General features: G+C 32.9%; 2 protein-coding genes across 2 annotated transcripts; one reads left to right on the plus strand and one right to left on the minus strand.

The window, feature by feature from the left end:
• Positions 1–1,143: 1,143 nt before the first annotated feature.
• On the plus strand, positions 1,144–3,097 carry LOC132279122 (serine/threonine-protein kinase-like protein At3g51990). The gene has a single exon (XM_059781050.1). The coding sequence runs from the start codon at positions 1,482–1,484 to the stop codon at positions 2,943–2,945; it is 1,464 nt and encodes a 487-aa protein (XP_059637033.1). The 5' UTR covers positions 1,144–1,481; the 3' UTR covers positions 2,946–3,097.
• An 11,664-nt stretch (positions 3,098–14,761) lies between these two features.
• Positions 14,762–16,192, minus strand: LOC132278873 (zinc-finger homeodomain protein 2-like). The gene has a single exon (XM_059780768.1). The coding sequence runs from the start codon at positions 15,747–15,749 to the stop codon at positions 15,033–15,035; it is 717 nt and encodes a 238-aa protein (XP_059636751.1). The 5' UTR covers positions 15,750–16,192; the 3' UTR covers positions 14,762–15,032.
• Positions 16,193–19,823: the final 3,631 nt, after the last annotated feature.

A 19,823-nucleotide genomic window follows, 5' to 3' on the forward strand; every position in this document is an offset into this window, starting at 1 on the left:
GTAATTTGATAAAAAATTATATATTAACAATTTAACACAGAGTAGTATTGTACTCCATAGTTTATAATTTTGATGCTAATATATTGTATGAATATTACGTTTTTTAAAAATGACATGTTTGGCAATCAATTTAATTTTTTTTTATTTGTATTTTGTATTGCAAGTGGGGTATAGCAACGAAACAAAATCTCAAAACTCGTATTTGGTAATTTTTGTTGCGATTAGAATAGTATCACATTTGTTGTAGAAACACTTATGTTTTCACGTTTCAACAAAAACATTGTAGTCTTTTTATTTTTTAAACTAGTTATTTTGTTTTTTAATTTTATAATACTATAAATTTTACCTTATCAAATATACAACAAATTGATACAAATAACAAGTATTATTTTTTAAAAAGAATGTGAATTACAGAGTATACAGCATTTTTTTTTAATTGTTTATTTATGCAACAAATAAAAAAAAATTATCTAATTACGCACATAAATAATTAATTGAAAATATATTCGGTGCTACTCCACCAAAACAATACTAAAAGCAACAATTCTCTGGTATGACCCCCAGACTGACCCCACCACATTTAAGACTCACCCCCCAGATTTAAAGAATGTGGATTACTTGTATTGTAATTTATAATTTTGATGTTAATATATTGTATGAATATTACGTTTTTTAAAAACGACTTGTTCGGTAGCGGATTTATTTTTTATTTTATTCGTGTTTTGCGCTTTGGCAAAAACACTAGTCTTTTTATTTTTAAAACTAGTCATTTTCTTTCTTAATTTTATAATATTTTTTTTTACAATAAATTTTATATTATTAAATATACAACAAACCTATGTTAAGTATAATTTTTTTTTAAGAAATAGTGATATTTACACCGATCAATTTATTATAATAAATTATTTAATATATTTTTATAAATTTATTATTTATAAAATAAATAAGAAAACAAATTCTTCCTTTTTATTTGTATGGTGTATAAATAACAAATAAAAGATATTGAATATCAGAAATATTCGGATAATTTGCTACTGGGACGAGGTATAGGCCCAAACTGACCCCACCACATTTAAGACTCATCCCGAGATATTCCTCCTAAAGCTCGCACGCCTTTGTATGCCAAAAACCCATTAAAATACTAAAACCTCATTTCCCATTTTTTTCAAATTGTTTAACCCACTTTTCACTTTCTCTCTCTAGACCCAAAGCTGTAAAACACAACAACACTCCACCACCACTTTACATTCCAAAGTCGCAATACTCGCAACCCAACTTCTCTCCCTCTCTATACTAGTCTCATGGCATTTGCCGCTCTCCTTTACCACCTCCACCACCTCCCCCTCCTTTACTTTTCTCTCTCCTCCTCCTCCTCCTCTTTCTCTCTCTACACTCCCTTCAATTCTCCTCCCACTCCCACACACCACTTCTGATACAAACTATACATATACTGATATACATATATATATATATATATATATATGGGTTATCTCTCATGTAACGCAGAGTCTGCGATCGCCACTTGCGATCCATACTTGGCGAAGAAACAGAGAAACGCTCATAAGAAAAAGAATACATTCGTGATCAGAGAGTTCTCGTACCTCGATCTCCAATCAGCCACCAATGGCTTCTCCTCCGATAGCTTTCTCGGCAAAGGCAGCCACGGCTCCGTTTACAAGGCCGTCCTCGACGACGGCAAGCTCATCGCCGCCGTCAAGAAGACCACGGCGACGGACACCGTCAACAGTCCTGCGGAGAACGAGATCGAGATTCTATCGAGAATCCGGAACCCTAGGCTGGTCAATTTGTTAGGGTTCGGTGTTGATTCGAGTGAGAGGAGATTGATTGTGGTGGAGTTCATGCCAAACGGGTCCTTGTACGATTTGCTCCATAATGTCGCCAGACCGCCCGGTTGGGCTCGGCGAGTCCGGTTCGCGTTACAGGTCGCGAAAGCGGTTCAGTACTTGCATTCGTCGAACCCGCCGGTTATTCACCGAGACATTAAGTCGTCCAACGTGTTGATCGACGGTGACTGGAACGCTCGGCTCGGCGACTTCGGATTGGCGCTGAGGGGACACGTGGAGGACGTTCGCGTCAAGTGCACGCCTCCGGCGGGGACGTTAGGGTATCTCGACCCGAGCTATCTTGCGCCGGGGGATCTCAGCACCAAGAGCGACGTCTTCAGCTTTGGTATACTGTTGCTGGAGATGATCAGCGGCCGGAACGCCATTGACATGAACTACAGCCCGCCGTCGGTGGTGGACTGGGCGGCGACGCTTATCAAGGGATGTGACTTCGCCGGACTTTGCGACCCGAGGATCGGGCCTCCGGTTGACGCGGCGGTGGTTCGGCAGCTGGCGGTGTTGGCCGCCAGGTGTGTCAAATCGGCGGCGGAGAAGAGGCCGGAGATGTCCGCCGTCGTGGATTGCTTGAGAGTCGTCGAGAAGAAAGTGAAGTCGCCGATTTGGAACAATATAAACCGCCGCGTGATGAGATCGTCGACTTTGATTAAATACGAACCGTTGGATGATAGTACCGAAATGATCAAGACATCGAGAGTCGGGAGTAGAAGAAACAGGAAAGTATCAAGTGTTCCGGGTGTAGAGTTAGCGAGTAAAGCAATTGGTACGTGTAACGATCGTGTGGGCCATATTGTGCCTAGATCTAAGTCGGTTGGATCTGTTAGGGAGATCAAAACGGCGACGCACGATTCGAATTTGGGAGGTTGCAAGAGAAGGGGTGGATTGGCTGTGAAGAGGCCTATAGTAAGACTGAGCAAGTCTAGATCGATGGGGATGTTGCAAGGCACGTGCCTTGGAAACAATAATGGGTGTAGTATGTTGCAGATTAAGAGGAATTCTAGTGTTGGAGAATTGGAGGAATTCAATTTCTTGATCGAGTTGGAGGAGGATTTGGTAGAAGAGCCCAAGAAGAATATTCATTGAAAAAAAACAGTTGATTTTAACCTCAAATGTAACAATTTGTAACTCTAGTTTTACTCATTAAAAAACTGGATGTTGTAACATTTATTATATATTTATATGTTATAACTTTATATTGCAATTGTTGTATTAAAAGTAATGGATTATTGTACCAATCATTAGTATGATACATTCTTATAATGGTGAATTAGAATTTTTATTTATTTGTTATAATTAAGCTTAGAATATATTTTATTTAGGGTAAATTACATATAAATGGAGTCAAAATTTCATATTTACTTAGAGACTAAGTCAGAGTTCCAAATTTCTCTAAAATGGATTGCTGAGGTGGCACATGATTTTTTACTGTTTAAAAAATTGTGGTGCCTAAAATGCCCTTCCCTAATAAAAAAGTAGTACCTTCAGTTCAAAAAAATAGTATCTTCAGTTCAAAAAAATAGTACCTTCGGAGAAAAAGTAGTACCTTCGCGAGTGTTTAAAAAACATGGTACCTGGATGCCAAAAAGTAATACCTTCAATTCAAAAAAGTAGTACCTTCGAAGAAAAAGTAGTACCTTCGCGGAAGGGTATTTTAGGCATCACAATTTCTAAACAGTAAAAAACCATGTGCCACCTCAGCAATCCATTTTAGAGAAATATGGAACTTTGACTCAGCCTCTAAGTAAATATGGAACTTTAACTCTATTTATATGTAATTTTTCCTTTTATTTACTTCCCATGAAATTTGTCAGTATTTCATCTACATCTATGTACATTTCATAACAATTTTAATGACGTACTTGATCTTGATAACAATTTTACCTACACAGCTGTCATTTATCGAAACTGACATTCTATCAATTTTTTGCTATTGACGCGACCTCAATATATTCTATCAAAAGCACACCCAACAGCAAGAGAAAATATGTTAAATAAATTGGAAAACGGAAAAAAAATAGTTAGATTATGAAAGGCGCGTTGCCAACCCTGAAAAAAAAAAAAAAAAAAAACATAGCTACTATATATAGTTATTTAACATTGAATGGAAAGAGTGTGGAGTATTTCGTGACATATTAAAAGGGGGCATTGGGAAAATTTGGTTAAAATATAGTGTGTATAATAAGCAGGCCAATTGGAGAATATATGGAACGTGCTTGGGGCATCATGCACATCGGTGTATCATACATCGGCATATCGTAACTATTTATGTCCACGCGTGTTGTACAAACGTTTGTGTATATAAAATAAACGGCTGTGACGTATCCGGTGACCAGTGCACTGAACAAACCAAATACCTACTCCATCTGTAAACTGTAGGTACATGACTCGCTTGTGATCAGTATGGCCATTATTACAGACACAAGGTTCTTGAGTTTGCAATCACAAGATTGGTGCCAACTCTGTTCCAAAATCTTTAAATGCAATGGGATGCCTATTGGATTCTAAATGTTGGTATGTAGCTCTATTCTCCAAAAATCATTCTTCTTATCATCATCAATGCTCATGGATTTATTCTACCATTTTGTCTTAGAAGTATTTAGATACTTCATTGTGTTTTCTAAAACTAGCCCAAACGTGGTCCAATTTTGTATTCTGTGAATGTCCCATTTCAGCTGTTCTGGTGTGCATTCATGTTGTTTTCTTTTTATGAATATCTTGGATTGATGTTGATGATTGAGTAAATGTTGGTTACTATGTGTGTATGTATGTGTAAGAGCTGTGAAGGGTTACGGAATTTTATGGTGTTTCTGCGGTCATCTTAAAAAAACAAAAAAAAAAAATGATATTTAGGTTTATTTGTTAAGCTTTGCGGGGGATGTAGCCTGCTGAGTCACGTGGCACACCCCACGTCACTCGATTCGATTCGAGTCTAGTATCACCAATGATACTGCATGCCTCCACAAGCAAAGTTCTGCTAACCTATAAGTGTAGTCAAAAGAATGAGGAGTACACGTGTCTCGACTGTAATATTGATAATCATATTAATAAATTCCCGTTACCGCCGCTTTCAAAAAGATGTGCATTTAATGTAATAGTATTTCTCCTCGAACCAGAGAACCACAAGGCCCCTATTAACAGTAAAAGTGACGAAATAGTCATTTTGGAGTCTAAGTGATATTAATTTTTTAAAAATATCTGTGTAAAATTTGTCCAAATCTCAATCAATTAATTCTTATTATTTTAGTAGTCATAAGTTTGTTTGCCTGTTTCTTTTTGTTCCAAGGGAACTCTCTAGCATGTGCTAGAGGATATATTTAATTTAGACTACTTATACAAATGTATATTAAAATTTTTAGTATATGGTTTTTGTATGGATGATTATTTATTTATTAATTTTGTTTATTCTAGTGTTGTTACCTGCGACGAAGGATATATTTAATGTTATTGTCCTAAGATGTTGTGGAAGGCTTTAGAAATTGTATCATTTTTATGTGGTGTTTAACACCCCTGAGTACCATCAAAATAATTTTGTCCTACAACATTAAAATTTTCTGTTGAGGTTACTGTTTGTGTGTAAGACCATCAATTTATGCCCCAATCAAATCTTATTTATTGGATATCACGTCAAATTAGGATGAAGAAAAATCTAAGCATATGAAGGTAGATTTGCAAAGCTATTTTAATATGTTAAATTTTTGAATAAGTAGACAAACGCTAAACATATTTTATCATTCAATATTCATTTGATTATGCTCAAAGCCATGATAAACAAGAAGGTGCTTGCAAGTCATTTGAAATAAAATGCTGGCATGAAAAGTTGGTTATGATGAATATATAATTTTCTAACTATCATGACTTTCAACAAAATGATAGTATATTTATATGCAATAAATTTTCAAACAAAGGAAAAAGGATCAATTGATCATATGCATATTCAATTTAATATAGTTGAGAATTCAAACCACACTGACAAAGCCAATATTGCCGGTCAATTTGATTCAACATTAAAGCAGTTTTTAACTTTTGATATTTTATTTATTCATGCAAAAATTCTTAATTTCCACTCATAAAACTTATTGCATTAGAAATTATTGATTGGAAAAATGAAAATAAGGAAGAGAAGGGAAAGCAAAGGGAAGAGACGAAAAGTCTTTCATTTGTTTGTTAGAACTTTCATTTTTTGTGCCAAATGTAGCATATATATATATATATAGCTTTATAATTTTGGGATAATAAAAGTATGACAAGTGTTTCAAATTTTATAAAATATAAAATATAACAAAAATAGAATCAGAACATATTTAATTCATTTTAATCGGATTAGCTCTCCATATATATCTATACACACACTTGTACATACATAGGTACAAAATTAGCTTTTAAAGTAGAGAAAAATTAGGATTCAAGCTTCCTAAAACAATACCTTCCAAAAACAAGATCTTCGTAAAATAATATATTGTTTTTATTCTTTGGAATCGAGAGATCAAAATTTGGATTTCACCATAGCTGTACAAATATAAATACATATACATACATATATGAATAAACAAACAAAAATCATGTTATTAAAATACCCATTCACCTCCACTTCCAAAGTAATCCTCATTCTCACTGCAACAATCCTAAGTTGGACAAGAGAAGGGTAAGAACATTTTTTTTTTAAATACAAACCGAAAGCATTTTATGATTCTAGCAATGGTTCTTCATATCAATCACATATTTTTTACTTTGAGAAGGTAGAGAGCAAAACTAACCCCTCAAAACATTATTGCTACATCTCAATTCAATTATTTTTTTATAACGCCCAGACACATATTATGATATTTATAAAGATAGTGGTCAATGATGTATACAGTGTATTAGAAGAAAATTGTAAAAGATACCGTGAATCCAATTAAAAATGGATCAAACCAGTTCTAATTTTATTTTTGTTATATTTGTATTTTATAAATTTTAGGACACTTGTCATAATTTTATTATGCCACCTACTCAGTCGGTAGAAATTCCCTACTCATAAATGAGTAGGCAAGTATTGTCCATAATTTTCACTCATAAAACTTTTTCTTTTTGTAAGTCAAAGTGAATTTCATTCACTGATGATTTAATAACAACTAGAAACCAATTCTATGTAGCTAATTGATATGTATAGATTTGAGCATGATAAAAAAGAATATATTTATTTTAGCAATTTCAAACTTTCAACAAGGAAATTGAGTATGGGGGCATTGGGAACTCAATCCTCAACTTTCCTTTTAGAATAAGGAGCTTAAGTTAAATCCTTAGAGATATTCATTTTAAAAAAACTTAGATTAAATCTTGCCTTTATCTTAAATTGAGTGATTAACAGATATGGAATGGTTATATATATATATATATATATATCTAGGTTAAGTGCAAAAAAAAACACTCTTAGACTTTATTTGTGCTTATTACATTTCTCATGTATAGAAAACACCCTGACGTATTTAAGGTATAATTTGACTAAATTACCCTTATATACATATTTTACATATTATTTAAAAATGTATCATTTTATAAAATGACAAAAATGGTCATTTAGTACATGAGAGGGCGATACGCATATTATAGGGGTGTTTTCTGCACTTTATAAACTATTGTTATTTTAAATCTTTTTTATCTTAACGGTTAAATTTAATTGAGAACGTAATTTTATCGTGATTTGAATAGTATGATTACGGTAGGTGATTGAATATCCTCCCCCCTCGCCATAAAGAATGAATACCCATTTATTGCTATGTAAAGAATTATATATATGTGTGTGTGTGTGTGTGTGTGTGTGAAATTTTATTGGAAATTCTAAAGTTTAAAAAATTAATTGTATATTGTTTATATATAATGAATAAGTATCTTTAATTTAATTTTTTAATTATATATTTAATGAAAACTGATAACTATATTAAAATTTAATTAGAAATAATTTTCTTTAATTTTCTTTTTTATATTTATAAAGGTTACTGAAGTTTTCATTTCATATGATATACATCATATACTGTACATTAATCTGACAATTGTGACAATATATATATATATATATATATATATATAAAAAGAGAGAATACACTGTTAGTGAAAATATATAGATAAATATATATATATATATTTTTTCGAAAAGGTAAGAGAAAATCCTTAAAAGTGGGTTGAATATAATTAATGTGCACATATCACCCCTATACTAGGGGTATACAAAAGAATCGGAATCGTGGAACCGGAAACGGAACCGTTTTTTTTTATTCTCACGGTTCTAGTTCCGGTTCCGAAATTTTGAAACCGCGGGTTACGGTTCCGGTTCCAGACCGTGGGAACCGGAACCGGAACCGTATATATATATATAATTATATATTTAATTAGTTATTCTAAATTAAAGGCTTAGAAGCAGCCACGGGGGTGAAAACTCATCTAAGCATCTAAACCTATCGCCTCCATCTCTATTCTCTCAACTCTGAGCTTGCCCTCTTTCTATGTTCTCAGATCTGAACTTCCCTCTCTCTCTCTCTCTCTCTCTCTGGAGTGATCAAACGGCCTGGCCCAGGTCTGAACTTCCCTTCACTCGTTGCTAAGCCAAGGTCCCAGTTCTCCAAGTCAGCTCTAACTTTTTCGAAGAATCCTGCACCCATGGGCATACGGCCTGGCCCTGCAAACACCAAAATCTACAAGAATCAGAAGTTCAAAACCCATATATTTCACATATGTCTGCAAGAATCAAAAGTTCAAAACCCATATTGGCATATCTGAAATAAACTCCTGATTCAGATTGTTTCAGGAATCATTTCAGATTGTAATAAATCTGATTGTTCAAAAATTTGCAAAAAATCATTTCAGATTGTTCAGATTGTGAATAAGCAATCGTGTGATTGCTTTTTGTAATAAATCTGATTACACCGGCATATCATTTCAGATTGTTCAAAAAATCAAAACCCATATCTTTCAGTTTCCATCGCTGCTGTTCCAGTTTGGTCGCAAGCTTCAGCCGCTGTCTCTCATGGTTAACGGTTCTTATGTTCCGGTTCGGTTCCGGTTCTGGTTTCATTTTCAAGGAACCGTCGTGAACGGTTCGATTCCGACCAGAATCGTGAGAACCGGAACCGTGTGCACCCCTATCCTATACTATGAGATTATTAGCATACATACTCCCTTAGACATTTTTGAATAAATAAAAAGAAAAAATAAATATTACAGCATTACTTTATATCAAATTGATAAGTGTGTTCCAATTTTAAAAGAACATGAGTGTTTTTAACACATTTATTCAAATAGAGGGTGAAAGTGTTATGCAAAATAAGCATTAGGGGTGTTTTCTGTGCTTAATATATAAATATATATATGTGTGTGTGTGTCACTAGCATTGTAAAATAATGAAGGGAGATTAAGTTAATGATGATGGAGAATAAAACGTGTTCAAAGAGTATCCCTTCATGTCATAGAAATTGACAGTTTGTTGGGGACATGAATTTATTGTGACAATTTATGAATCCCCACCAATTTGCTGTTTCTGAAACTCAAACCAGCATGGTGAACAGAGGTATGGTGCCTGGTAGCCTATGTAAGGGATATATCAAATGGGCCACAAATCTAAGTGGTTTGTATTCAATATATGTATGACCCTTTTTAATGAAGGTACTATACTCATTTATTGCTTACCAACATGATAGTTTTAGCTACATTTTCCTTTTTGTTTCTTTTTCTATTCATTTAATTACTTTTTCTTTGTTCTTTTTCCTCTTAAGAACAACCCTTAAAGATTTTGAATAGTTAATTGTTAATCCCTAAACATCCTTATTATATCTAATTTCATTTTAATCTTTTTCTTAGTACTCGTCTATTGTAATTTATGGTTAATTAGCATTACTTTTTATTTTTCTCTTATTAATTTTCTTTCTTCTTATGTGTCACGATCTAAAAATTTAAGGATTATGAAACAGCTCAACCAGAAGAAAGGATTATTTGTTTGCTCTTAGTGGGCTGATTGGGCCTTACCACTGATTAAAATGATTGGGCTTTTATGTTCGGGAGGAATTATTGATTTTTCTCCATGTTTTGTTAATATTGAGCCAATGGCCCCATGTCAATCTCGGACCATGGATTAGTGTATAACTACATATAATCAATATACTTTGCTTAATTTGATCAATATAATATATATATATATATATATATATATATATATGGTCACTCTCAACATTACTAATGAATTGTGCTAGTCATGATTAAAAAGAGGTGGAAAAAAAAAAAAAAAAAATTTAGTCAGTTTTAACAACAATCTTTCTTTTCTTTTCTTTTTTTCTTTTTAAGAATGAAAATTTTATAAGAGCAAAGACTTCTCCTAATAACTAGCACAATGTACAAATTCCCTCTTTTCAATTTTATATACAAAAAAAAGAAAAAGAAAAAAAAAAGATTTATACGGATCTACAAAGAACCAAGATTGAAACTAAGGCTCCGTTTGTTTGAACGTAAAATATTTTTCAGAAAATATATATTTATTTTCTGGTGTTTGGTTGTCATAAAATATTTACGAAGAAAAAATATATTAAAATTTAACAAAAATAATTTAATCATAAATTTTCGACAAGTTATTTTACATGCCCCACCTGATGGACTCGGCCTAATCTCGACGTAAACTTTTGTCAAACACCGACAAAAAATAAATAAAAGAATATTTTACCTAAAAACAAAAAATATTTTTTAAAAATAAAATTTTACGTCAAAACAAACCGAGCCTAAATTGCATTTGCTTGGAGGCTTTTGTGGGTAAGAGAATGACGTGGAACTCCAATTTGTAAAACATTTATTTCACAATTATCATCGAATTGGGTAAACTTGGCGCAATTTCAAGAACATGAAATAGAATAAATTCTAAAACCCTACAACAGAAATTTCAAGACATGTATTGACACATATAATCTGTCATTATGTAAACTTGTGACCGAAATTTAGAACACGAATTGGTATAAACTTAGACAGAAATTTCAAGACATAAATTATCATACATGAGTCTGTCATTTTGTAAAGTGTCCTATATACAAAAAGTTGAAAGAAAATATGAGACTTTCACGCCCATTATGGTGACAAAATTTGAACTGAAATTTACAAGTGTTCATCTATTTCAAGACATGCATTTAGGTTACAGAATTAAGGGAGGCATTGGTAGTGGCAACTTTGCAGGTGTTTATGAGAATGAAGAGTGGAGAAATTTCAAGACATGCATTGGCAGGCATAAAGAGTCTCTCATTCTGTGAACTTGTGGTGTACTTGACAGAAATTTCACGACATGCATTGGCACACAACCATTATGCTGACAAAATTTGAACCGTTTACAAAAATTTGAAGGCATGGCCATGACCATTATATGGAGTGTGAAGAAATTTTAAGAAACAGAAATGACATGAGCTGTCACACATAAGTGACAAAACTTACGGCGTACTTGAAAGAAATTTCAAGACATGTACCCTTGTGCTAACAATTTGAACGGAAGTTCACACGTATTTATCATGAACATGACCATTATATGGACAGAGTGGAGAAATTTCAAGATTACACATCTAAAGGACATGCATTGGCACACATAAGTGACAAAACTTATGGTGAAACAAATTTGAAGACATGTCCTCTCATGATAACAATTTGAACGGAAGTTCACTCGTATTTATGATGATGGAGAGTGGAGAAATTTTAGTCATTTTTTAAAACTAAAATTTAAAAGAAATTTCCAAACATGACACACACATGAGACCGCTCACAAATTTGAACTCGAGTTTAGAGGTGTTTATGAAATAAATAGAGGAGACATTTTTTTTCCCCTCTCAGTTGGTACTCACACACACATGCCTCCGTAGCTTGAACACCTGACCTTCCTTTAAAAACAAGAACATGATACTGCTAAGTCACTAGTCGTTAAATCCTCATTGATAACTCTCCTATATATATATATATAAGATCTCTCCATATAGAATATAAAGAAGACCACTCTGAAAAATGAAATTATATCTCCTATATATTTTTGAGTACTTTAAAGATACAAATCTCTTTAAACTTGCTAGAATATTCCATAAAGATGTAAATCTCTTAAAAAGTGATAAAATATTCTAACAAGATACACAATATAAAATAATTAGAATAGAAAAAATATATATTTGTTCCTAATACTATAGTGTTATATTTGGTAGTAGTGAATCAATGTTTTGGTGTTGAGCGAGAAGAAATTTTAGTACAAAATTTGAACGAAATTTCTTTCAATCTCAAACCCAAGGTACCAATTTGATGCTACCCACAAGCTATTTGGTGTACTCAATTCAAGTAACATGTTTATAGTAATGTTTCATTCAATTATGTTGCGAAATACACTTTTTTTAAATTACGCTGTCATAATTTACTTATTTTTTGTTTGGTTTGACAAAAATATAAAAGACACGTTCATTTGAATATTCTGGACTTAAATCATCAAACTTCCACTTTGAGAAGTTAAAAAGAAATCACTGTGCGATGTCATAATATAATTGAATGACATAAAAAAAAGGGAAAAAAAAAAATGGGAGTGAGTCGGCCAAACCGACTCTTAGACATTGGGTGCGTGGACTCATCATGCGTCATGGTTGTGCTACATTAGCTATGAAATTATTATTATTATTTTAATAGTAATGATAGAGAGTCTAAGACTTAAACACATTCGAATAATTTTATATGAACTGATATTATCAAAGATATTAATAACATCATAATGACACCAACCTTAACCCATAAATCACTAGAAAGTTGTCGAATTTCAAACTCCAAATCCTTAAAAAAATTTAATGGAGATATTTTAAAGGTATGTCATGGACACACATTGATGTTGTTCCATTGGGGGACACGAGACCTCAACCTTGTATTTGCGAAAAAGAGACATCCATTGTACCATTGGGACCAAAACCACGAGAAAGAACATGCTTTTGCATATGAATGCCTGGAAGAGCCTTAAAATGCCTACCCTTTACACCCTGTTTTAATTCTCAGTAAATTCATCTACATTTATGAAGAGATCCAAGATATCACACAAAAACACCCACTCTCTCTCTCTCTCTCTCTCACACACACACACACACACAACCTTAGAAACTGCAGTTACATATGTTTAGCTAGTTAGAATCTGAAAATGTGTATATATACAAAACACAGTGTCACAGACACATACGTACATATATAATTTATATCAAGGAGAGAGAGAGTATTGGCAGAGAAGGGGTGAGAGATGTTAATGGAGTGGAAGGACCAGAGCTATCTGTGTGGACGACCACACAGATATATAGATGAGCTGTGATGTGTATTGTTGTGTGAAATTAAATGTGTTGCCATAATTGGAGAGCCCACATCTATGTCCCCACCGGAACAGAATAAAGCAACATAAGACGGAGCCTGTGATCATTTTTCCGACAGGTTTGTGACTCGACTCATCTTTCTCCAACATATACACACATATATATACACACACATATATGTACATTCATGCATGTCCAATGTCTTATATAGTAGCTAGAGTTTGAGTTTCTTCACACACATATATCCTACTCATGAAACATCCTTAATCTAGCTTCTACGTACCATCAATAATTCCATTTATGTAAAAATTAATTAAATTAGATAGGTTCAATGAACCGCATGTCTTAATAAATTAAACAAGTTGAAACTATATATTATAAAGATTAATGCATAGTCAATTAATTTCTTCTACTAAATAAACTAAAAAGAAATTAAGTTGCATACCGATGTAGAAAATCGACATAATTATCAAATTTTCAATTAAAAATGGATCATGCATTGATAGTTGTGATTTAATAAAGGGCACCCCTAATTAAACTGAGAGATGTTCTTTCTCAGATTCATTGGTACTGAATTTTTTTTTTTAATATCAATGTCCGAATTTGTTCTCTTAATTACTCGACATGTTTGATAGAAGCTGTAGGCTCATTTAGTGATTCATTCATGCATCTTAACTTCGAGAATATAATATTTACAATTAATAATAAAATAGATTCAACCGAATCTTTTATTGTGAATGAGTAAAGGTTTTTAAAGAAAGGCTTGTACTTCTCTGTATATATGTAAACACCATTGATCTATATATATATAAATATGTGTATATATGTTACAATAACAAGTAGTCTAGGAACTGAAGTGGCCCATGCAACAATAAAAATTGTTCAAGGCCTTGTTTGGTTGTCCAAAATCCAAGTCTGATAGTGCCATTAATAAAAGAGAAAGGCAACGAAGTCTTGAGACATAGAAATAAAGATCAAAGGCTGTAATGTATCAGTAGGACAGAGAGAGAGACAGAGAGAGAGTGGTGTCAGAGTGGACTAGTGTAGTGATGGCAAATTAATACTGTACACTCATTTGTGATCCATTTTTCTTGTAATTAAGCACATCTGGCAATTAACTTTGACAATTCTGGGATCTCTTTAGCTCAAAATGTCTCAAATGTAAATGCAAATAAAGATTTGAGAAAAATAAATAGGAGAGAGGGAGAGTGTGTGTGTGTGTGAGAGAGAGAGAGAGAGAGAGAGAGAGTGTGTGTCCAATAGGCAGAGAAAATACATAGAGGTAAACAAAGCTTAAGTTAATAGTGATGGAGCTAGCGAAAAAAAAGGAGAACATGACAGATGTGAAGGGACCAAAAATGCAGCCTTTGCATGTCAAACACATTTTAATCAACCTATAACTTTGCTTAAACTACACAAAAAAGAAACTTCACAAACAAAGCTAATATAATATATGTATATATAGAGAGAGAAAGTCAAGAAATGACAATGTAAGATGAACTGATCAATGAAATGGTCAAATGGGTATATGTAATTTTTAATCCATACTAAAAAAAAAAAAAAAAAAAAAAAAAAAAACCATCATGGTAACATTTAAGAAACAAAGATTTTGATTGATTAATGTTGTCCATGCCATCCTACACTCAAAAGTTACAAAGACAAAGTACAGAAACAAACTAAAACACCTAAAAACAACACAAACTCAACAAATACAACACAAAAGAAAAAAAAGAAGACTAAAACTAAATCTAAACCTCAATTTAATTGATAGCCATTGTGGTCGTTGTCATTGTCATTATACTTAGGAAGATAGATATAGATGATCACAGAAAAGCCGCAATGGAGAGATATGGAATAATTAGGGTTTTTTACCAAGAGTGTGCTTGTTATTGTGCATCCATACTTTGAGTACTTGCCTCTTCACACCGGTTTCTGCACAGAATTGCTCCACCGAGGCCTCGTCGTGCTTCTGGATGCGCCACCCCAACCTCTCCGCGAACCCCAGCATCTTGTCCTTCTGTTCCTGAGTGAATTTCGTCCGAAACCGCTTTCTGGAGCCACCGGAACCACCACCGCCGCCACCGCTGCTGCTCGGATTGGACACGTCCTCCTGATCCTCTCGGGAGGCGGAGGGGAGGGCCAACGGCGGCGGCGGAGGGGTCACGTGGAGGTACCCCGCCGCGTGCTGTGCTGTTCGGTGGTAGTAGGGCGAGAACTGGTGGTGTGGCTGGTGGGGGTGGGGGGACTCGCCTTCTGTTTCCTTCCGGTGGAAGTTGCGGTGGCAATTGCACGCGGCGCATCGGAGGGCATCTAGGGTTCCTTCTTCTCCAGCGGCCATGAACTCCCCGCAGCCGTCCACGGCGTGGCCGCCGATGCCGACGGCGTGGTTCTTCAGGCACTCCCTATACCTGTAGGTCCCGCCTCCGCCTCCTCCTTTTCTGACTGCGGAGGCTCCCTCAGCTCCGCCACCGGAGTTCGAATTTCTGGGCCTCCCCACAGACTCGTAATTTTGCGTCGGCGGCACCTGAACCCCAATTTGCTCCTCTTGATCTTCATCGTGCTCGTCATACTCCATTTTCTCACTCTACTTTCTCTCTCTACACTCCCTCTCTCCAACTGATTATCTACATCCCCGACCAACTCAGCAGATCGAACACACCACCGTCACCACCGCCAATATAAGCAGCTTCCATATATCTATCTATCTATCTATCTCTCTCTCTCTCTCTATATATATCTATATAAATATATAAGTAAGTACTGAGATAAATATGAAGTATATATATATATATATATATATATATATATATATATATATAAATATAATATGTAAAGAGTTTGATCAGAAAATGAGCAGATAAGAGGAGGAGGAGGGTGTGGACATGAATTAACCCGTCTGCACAAAAAGAGGGGTCTTCTAGGCTTTGATATTCCACTTTTTTTCTGAAAATTTTGTTTTCTCTCTCTCTTGCCCTAAATTCTCTCTCTCTCTCTAACTCTTTTTTTCCCGGTTGATTAAGGGATGGTTTTACCTGCTACTGTCGGTAATGTTTGCTCCCTCAGCTAACAGCATATATATATATATATATATATATATAGATATATATAAGCTTTTTGTTTCCTTTTAGTACTACTATAATGTGGAAGAAATGTTTTGTTTGTAGTAATGAAAACAGTTATTAAAAATTAAAAAAAATATAGAATAATTTTTAGAAAATAATAAAAGATAGTTATATTAAAAAAATTAAACTAAATAAAGTTTTTGTAAAAAATTTCTATTTTCACAAGTTATTTTTGTACAATTTCAATATTTACTTTTTTAAGAAATAAAAAAGAGGAAGAGTCGAACACAGATATATTAGCTCGGGGTTGAACGTTTTAACAACTAGGATTACTGTACATAAATGACGGAAAGCTCGTGCTTGCACGGATTTATGTAGTAATATTTAATTCGGTGCATGGAATTTAGGTGCGAAGAGGTAAAAGTAGAGGGAGTCTGAAATTACTTTACAGTAAGCATGAGAAGGGAAAATTTAGTAGCGTGGTTGTGTCCGGTCAAAATATAATGACGTCCGAGAAAACTGAAAAAGGCAGTCTTTCATTGAGGAACTTTGTCCTTTCCTCTCTCTCTCTCTCTCTCCTTTCTATTTTTTATTTTTTTTTTGTTCTTTTGCCCGACAGTTTTACTACTGTTTGGTTACAAGGAAATGGATTTCAGTTCCATGCTCATTTCTCTCTACTTGGTTTTGTAGCCTGACAAGTGAATTGATTTCGTGGCTAAACCGGAATGAAAAACCAAACCAATTTGAATAGTCATTAGAATATGGTACATTCCTATGGTATAAGCATGTTTAGCGTGCCTATTTCTTTCAACACCGCTACAATTTTAATTTATGCAAAATTATAAATAAATTATTTCTGACACATTCAAAGTAGAATTTGTCTAAATTATCCTTATATATATATTTTAAAATGACGAAAATAAATACAAAGAGAAATGACGTGGTTTAGCACATTAGGGATGTAATACGCACCCTAAACATAGTGTTTTTTGCACTTTATCTTAAAAACTATTATTGTTTTGAATTCGAACACGTAATTTTTGCTATGTAAAGAATTATATATATATATATATATATATATTTGAAAATTTATTGCAAATTGTAATATTTTAAAAAATAAATTTATATTATAGATATAATGAATAACTATCTTTAATTGAATTTTTTAATTATATATTTAATAAAAATGAAAACTATATTAAATTTTAATTGAGAATAATTTGTTTTTTCTTATATATAATTATAAAAAAAACTAAGGTTTTCATTCCATATGATATATTCCCCATTAATTTGACAACTGTGAAAAAAAAAATTTATATATATATATATATATATATATATTATCTCTATTTAACCAATAAAAGAAATACATAGATTAGAACTTTTTAACTTATGAGTGGCATTAAGTCTTAGGAAATGTATAATTCTCAACTCAAAGAGAGATAATACAACATTAGGGGAAATTTATTATTATTCTTTTTGTAAAGGTGAGAGAAATTAAATCCTTTAAAAAGTATTAAATTTACACATAATAAGCATATACACTCCTTTGGGTATTTTCGAAAGAATAAAAAGGCAAAAAAGACATTAAAGAATTACTTTATATCGGATTTCTATTTGAAGTGTATTTTCGTTCAATATTAAAGTGAGTGCCATGCATAATATATATTAGGGGGTATTTCTGCACTTGACCCTATTAGAATATTGAATTTGGATCCAGCATATTGTTTGAATCAGATCGTATTTACGGATTGAGATAATTTGAAATGATGGTAGTGCAATTTTTAGGTTTAATCTAAATCAAGTCTTACTCAACATTTGTCACAGGTCAAAATTTCCTCTACTACCTAGTTGATATTGCATTTCTAATTCGAAAACCTACAAGTAGCATGATAATAATTTGATATGATAACTCTTATTCTAAAATCCACTAGTAACATACTAATAATGGGATAAGAGAACAATTTAAAATGATACATATAATCTTGATTAATGCGAGACAAGTTTGTGACAATAAAATTAAGTAACCAATAAAATAATAAATATAAGTAAACATATGTACATAGAAAATCATAGTTCAGATTAGTTCGGTTTTTTGACCTCTAAATCATGAAAATAAAAGTTTATCCAATGGTTTCATCTCTTTTATTTTTAAAAAAAAAAAATCAAAACATTGATCGTACAACCAAACCAAATTGGATGCTTCAAATTGGTTTCGATTGGTTAGACCGTTGGTATGCACCCTTAGAATGTTGTTTATTAAATTATTTATAAAAACAAACATTATATATTAATCTGTCAACTTTAAAAGGGCTTGAGCGTACTTTGCTGAGCTTTTCAGGTTTTGAATGCTAAATTCAAATGTTCCTAAGTCTCTCGTCTTAAATTCGAATTAGGTCATTTTTGTGCTCAAATTGACCGGCTTGAAGTAGCTTTTCAAATTGTACTAGACTCATTTTTAAATTTCAAACATATAGAGAGTTGTGTCCTTTTTTTAGTGGAACATGTTCATGAATCTTCTAAACCAAAGATGCTTATTTGTTGGAAAACCACTCCACCACAGAACAAAGTCTGGAATTTCAAAGCCTAAAGCTTTTAGGGTTAATTTTGTTTTAAAATATCAATTTCGGAATGAAGAAAGAGCTTTTAGAATCAAAATAAAGGCACCAAAATACTGTTTAAATAATGTCAGCACACAATCACAGATTTGTAATATTGTGATGAATGATAAACAAGCTTTGGCATTAATACATAATAGAACATTTAATCTAGACATTTTTATAAACAGTGAAACAATTAATTCATTAATATATATTTTCAATTAAGAAAAATAAAGGTTTGTGAAGAGGAATGGACAGTGTCATCTTTAAAAAAAAAATTAAAAGTTAAAGAATAATCATCAAATTTATGGAGTGCAGCTATTGCATTGCTTTGAAGACAATTTATCAAATGCCATTGTCGAATTATATGCTTTTTTTTTTTGAAAAAGAATACTCTAATAAAATTTGAAATTTTTTCAGATTTTCCATGTGTAAAGATTATTAGTGAAATTTTAGATTCTTGCAAAATTTTCATTCAAGAACAATAGTTTCAAGTTATTTATGTTGTTGTAAAAGCAACCGAAAAACTTCACTTACAATTATCTCCCAGTTTATGTTTTATTACCTGTTCTAACTAAATTTCATATGATTATTGTATTACCAATATTGTACATTTTCTCAATTCTACTTCAATCATATTTCCCAATTTTGTAAGTATAGGAGAAAAATTAGAATGTTAAGATAGATGATTGGATCGGAGTTATTAGAAGAGACGAAGTCAAAAATGAAAATGTAATTAAGAGAAATATTAAGTGTAGCACTCATCAACGAGAAAATAAGAGAGTAACCAACATGCATATGGCCTAGCGGTACCAAATCCTTACTTCTCAAAGAAAGGTCATGGATTCGAACCTCAGTGAAGACATGTGTATGTGAGTACCAACTAAAAAAAAATATGAAGAGTAGGCTTTGATAGTTTAGGCACATATATCGGAAACCTAGATACACTAGTGAGAAGAGAAAGTTTAATTTTTATAGAAATTAAGG

The sequence above is a fragment of the Cornus florida genome, unplaced genomic scaffold, assembly GCF_030987335.1.
Source record: "Cornus florida cultivar Cherokee Brave unplaced genomic scaffold, ASM3098733v1 CherokeeBrave_3.0.0_Hap2_Chr10, whole genome shotgun sequence".
In the NCBI taxonomy this organism is placed as follows: Eukaryota; Viridiplantae; Streptophyta; class Magnoliopsida; order Cornales; family Cornaceae; genus Cornus; species Cornus florida.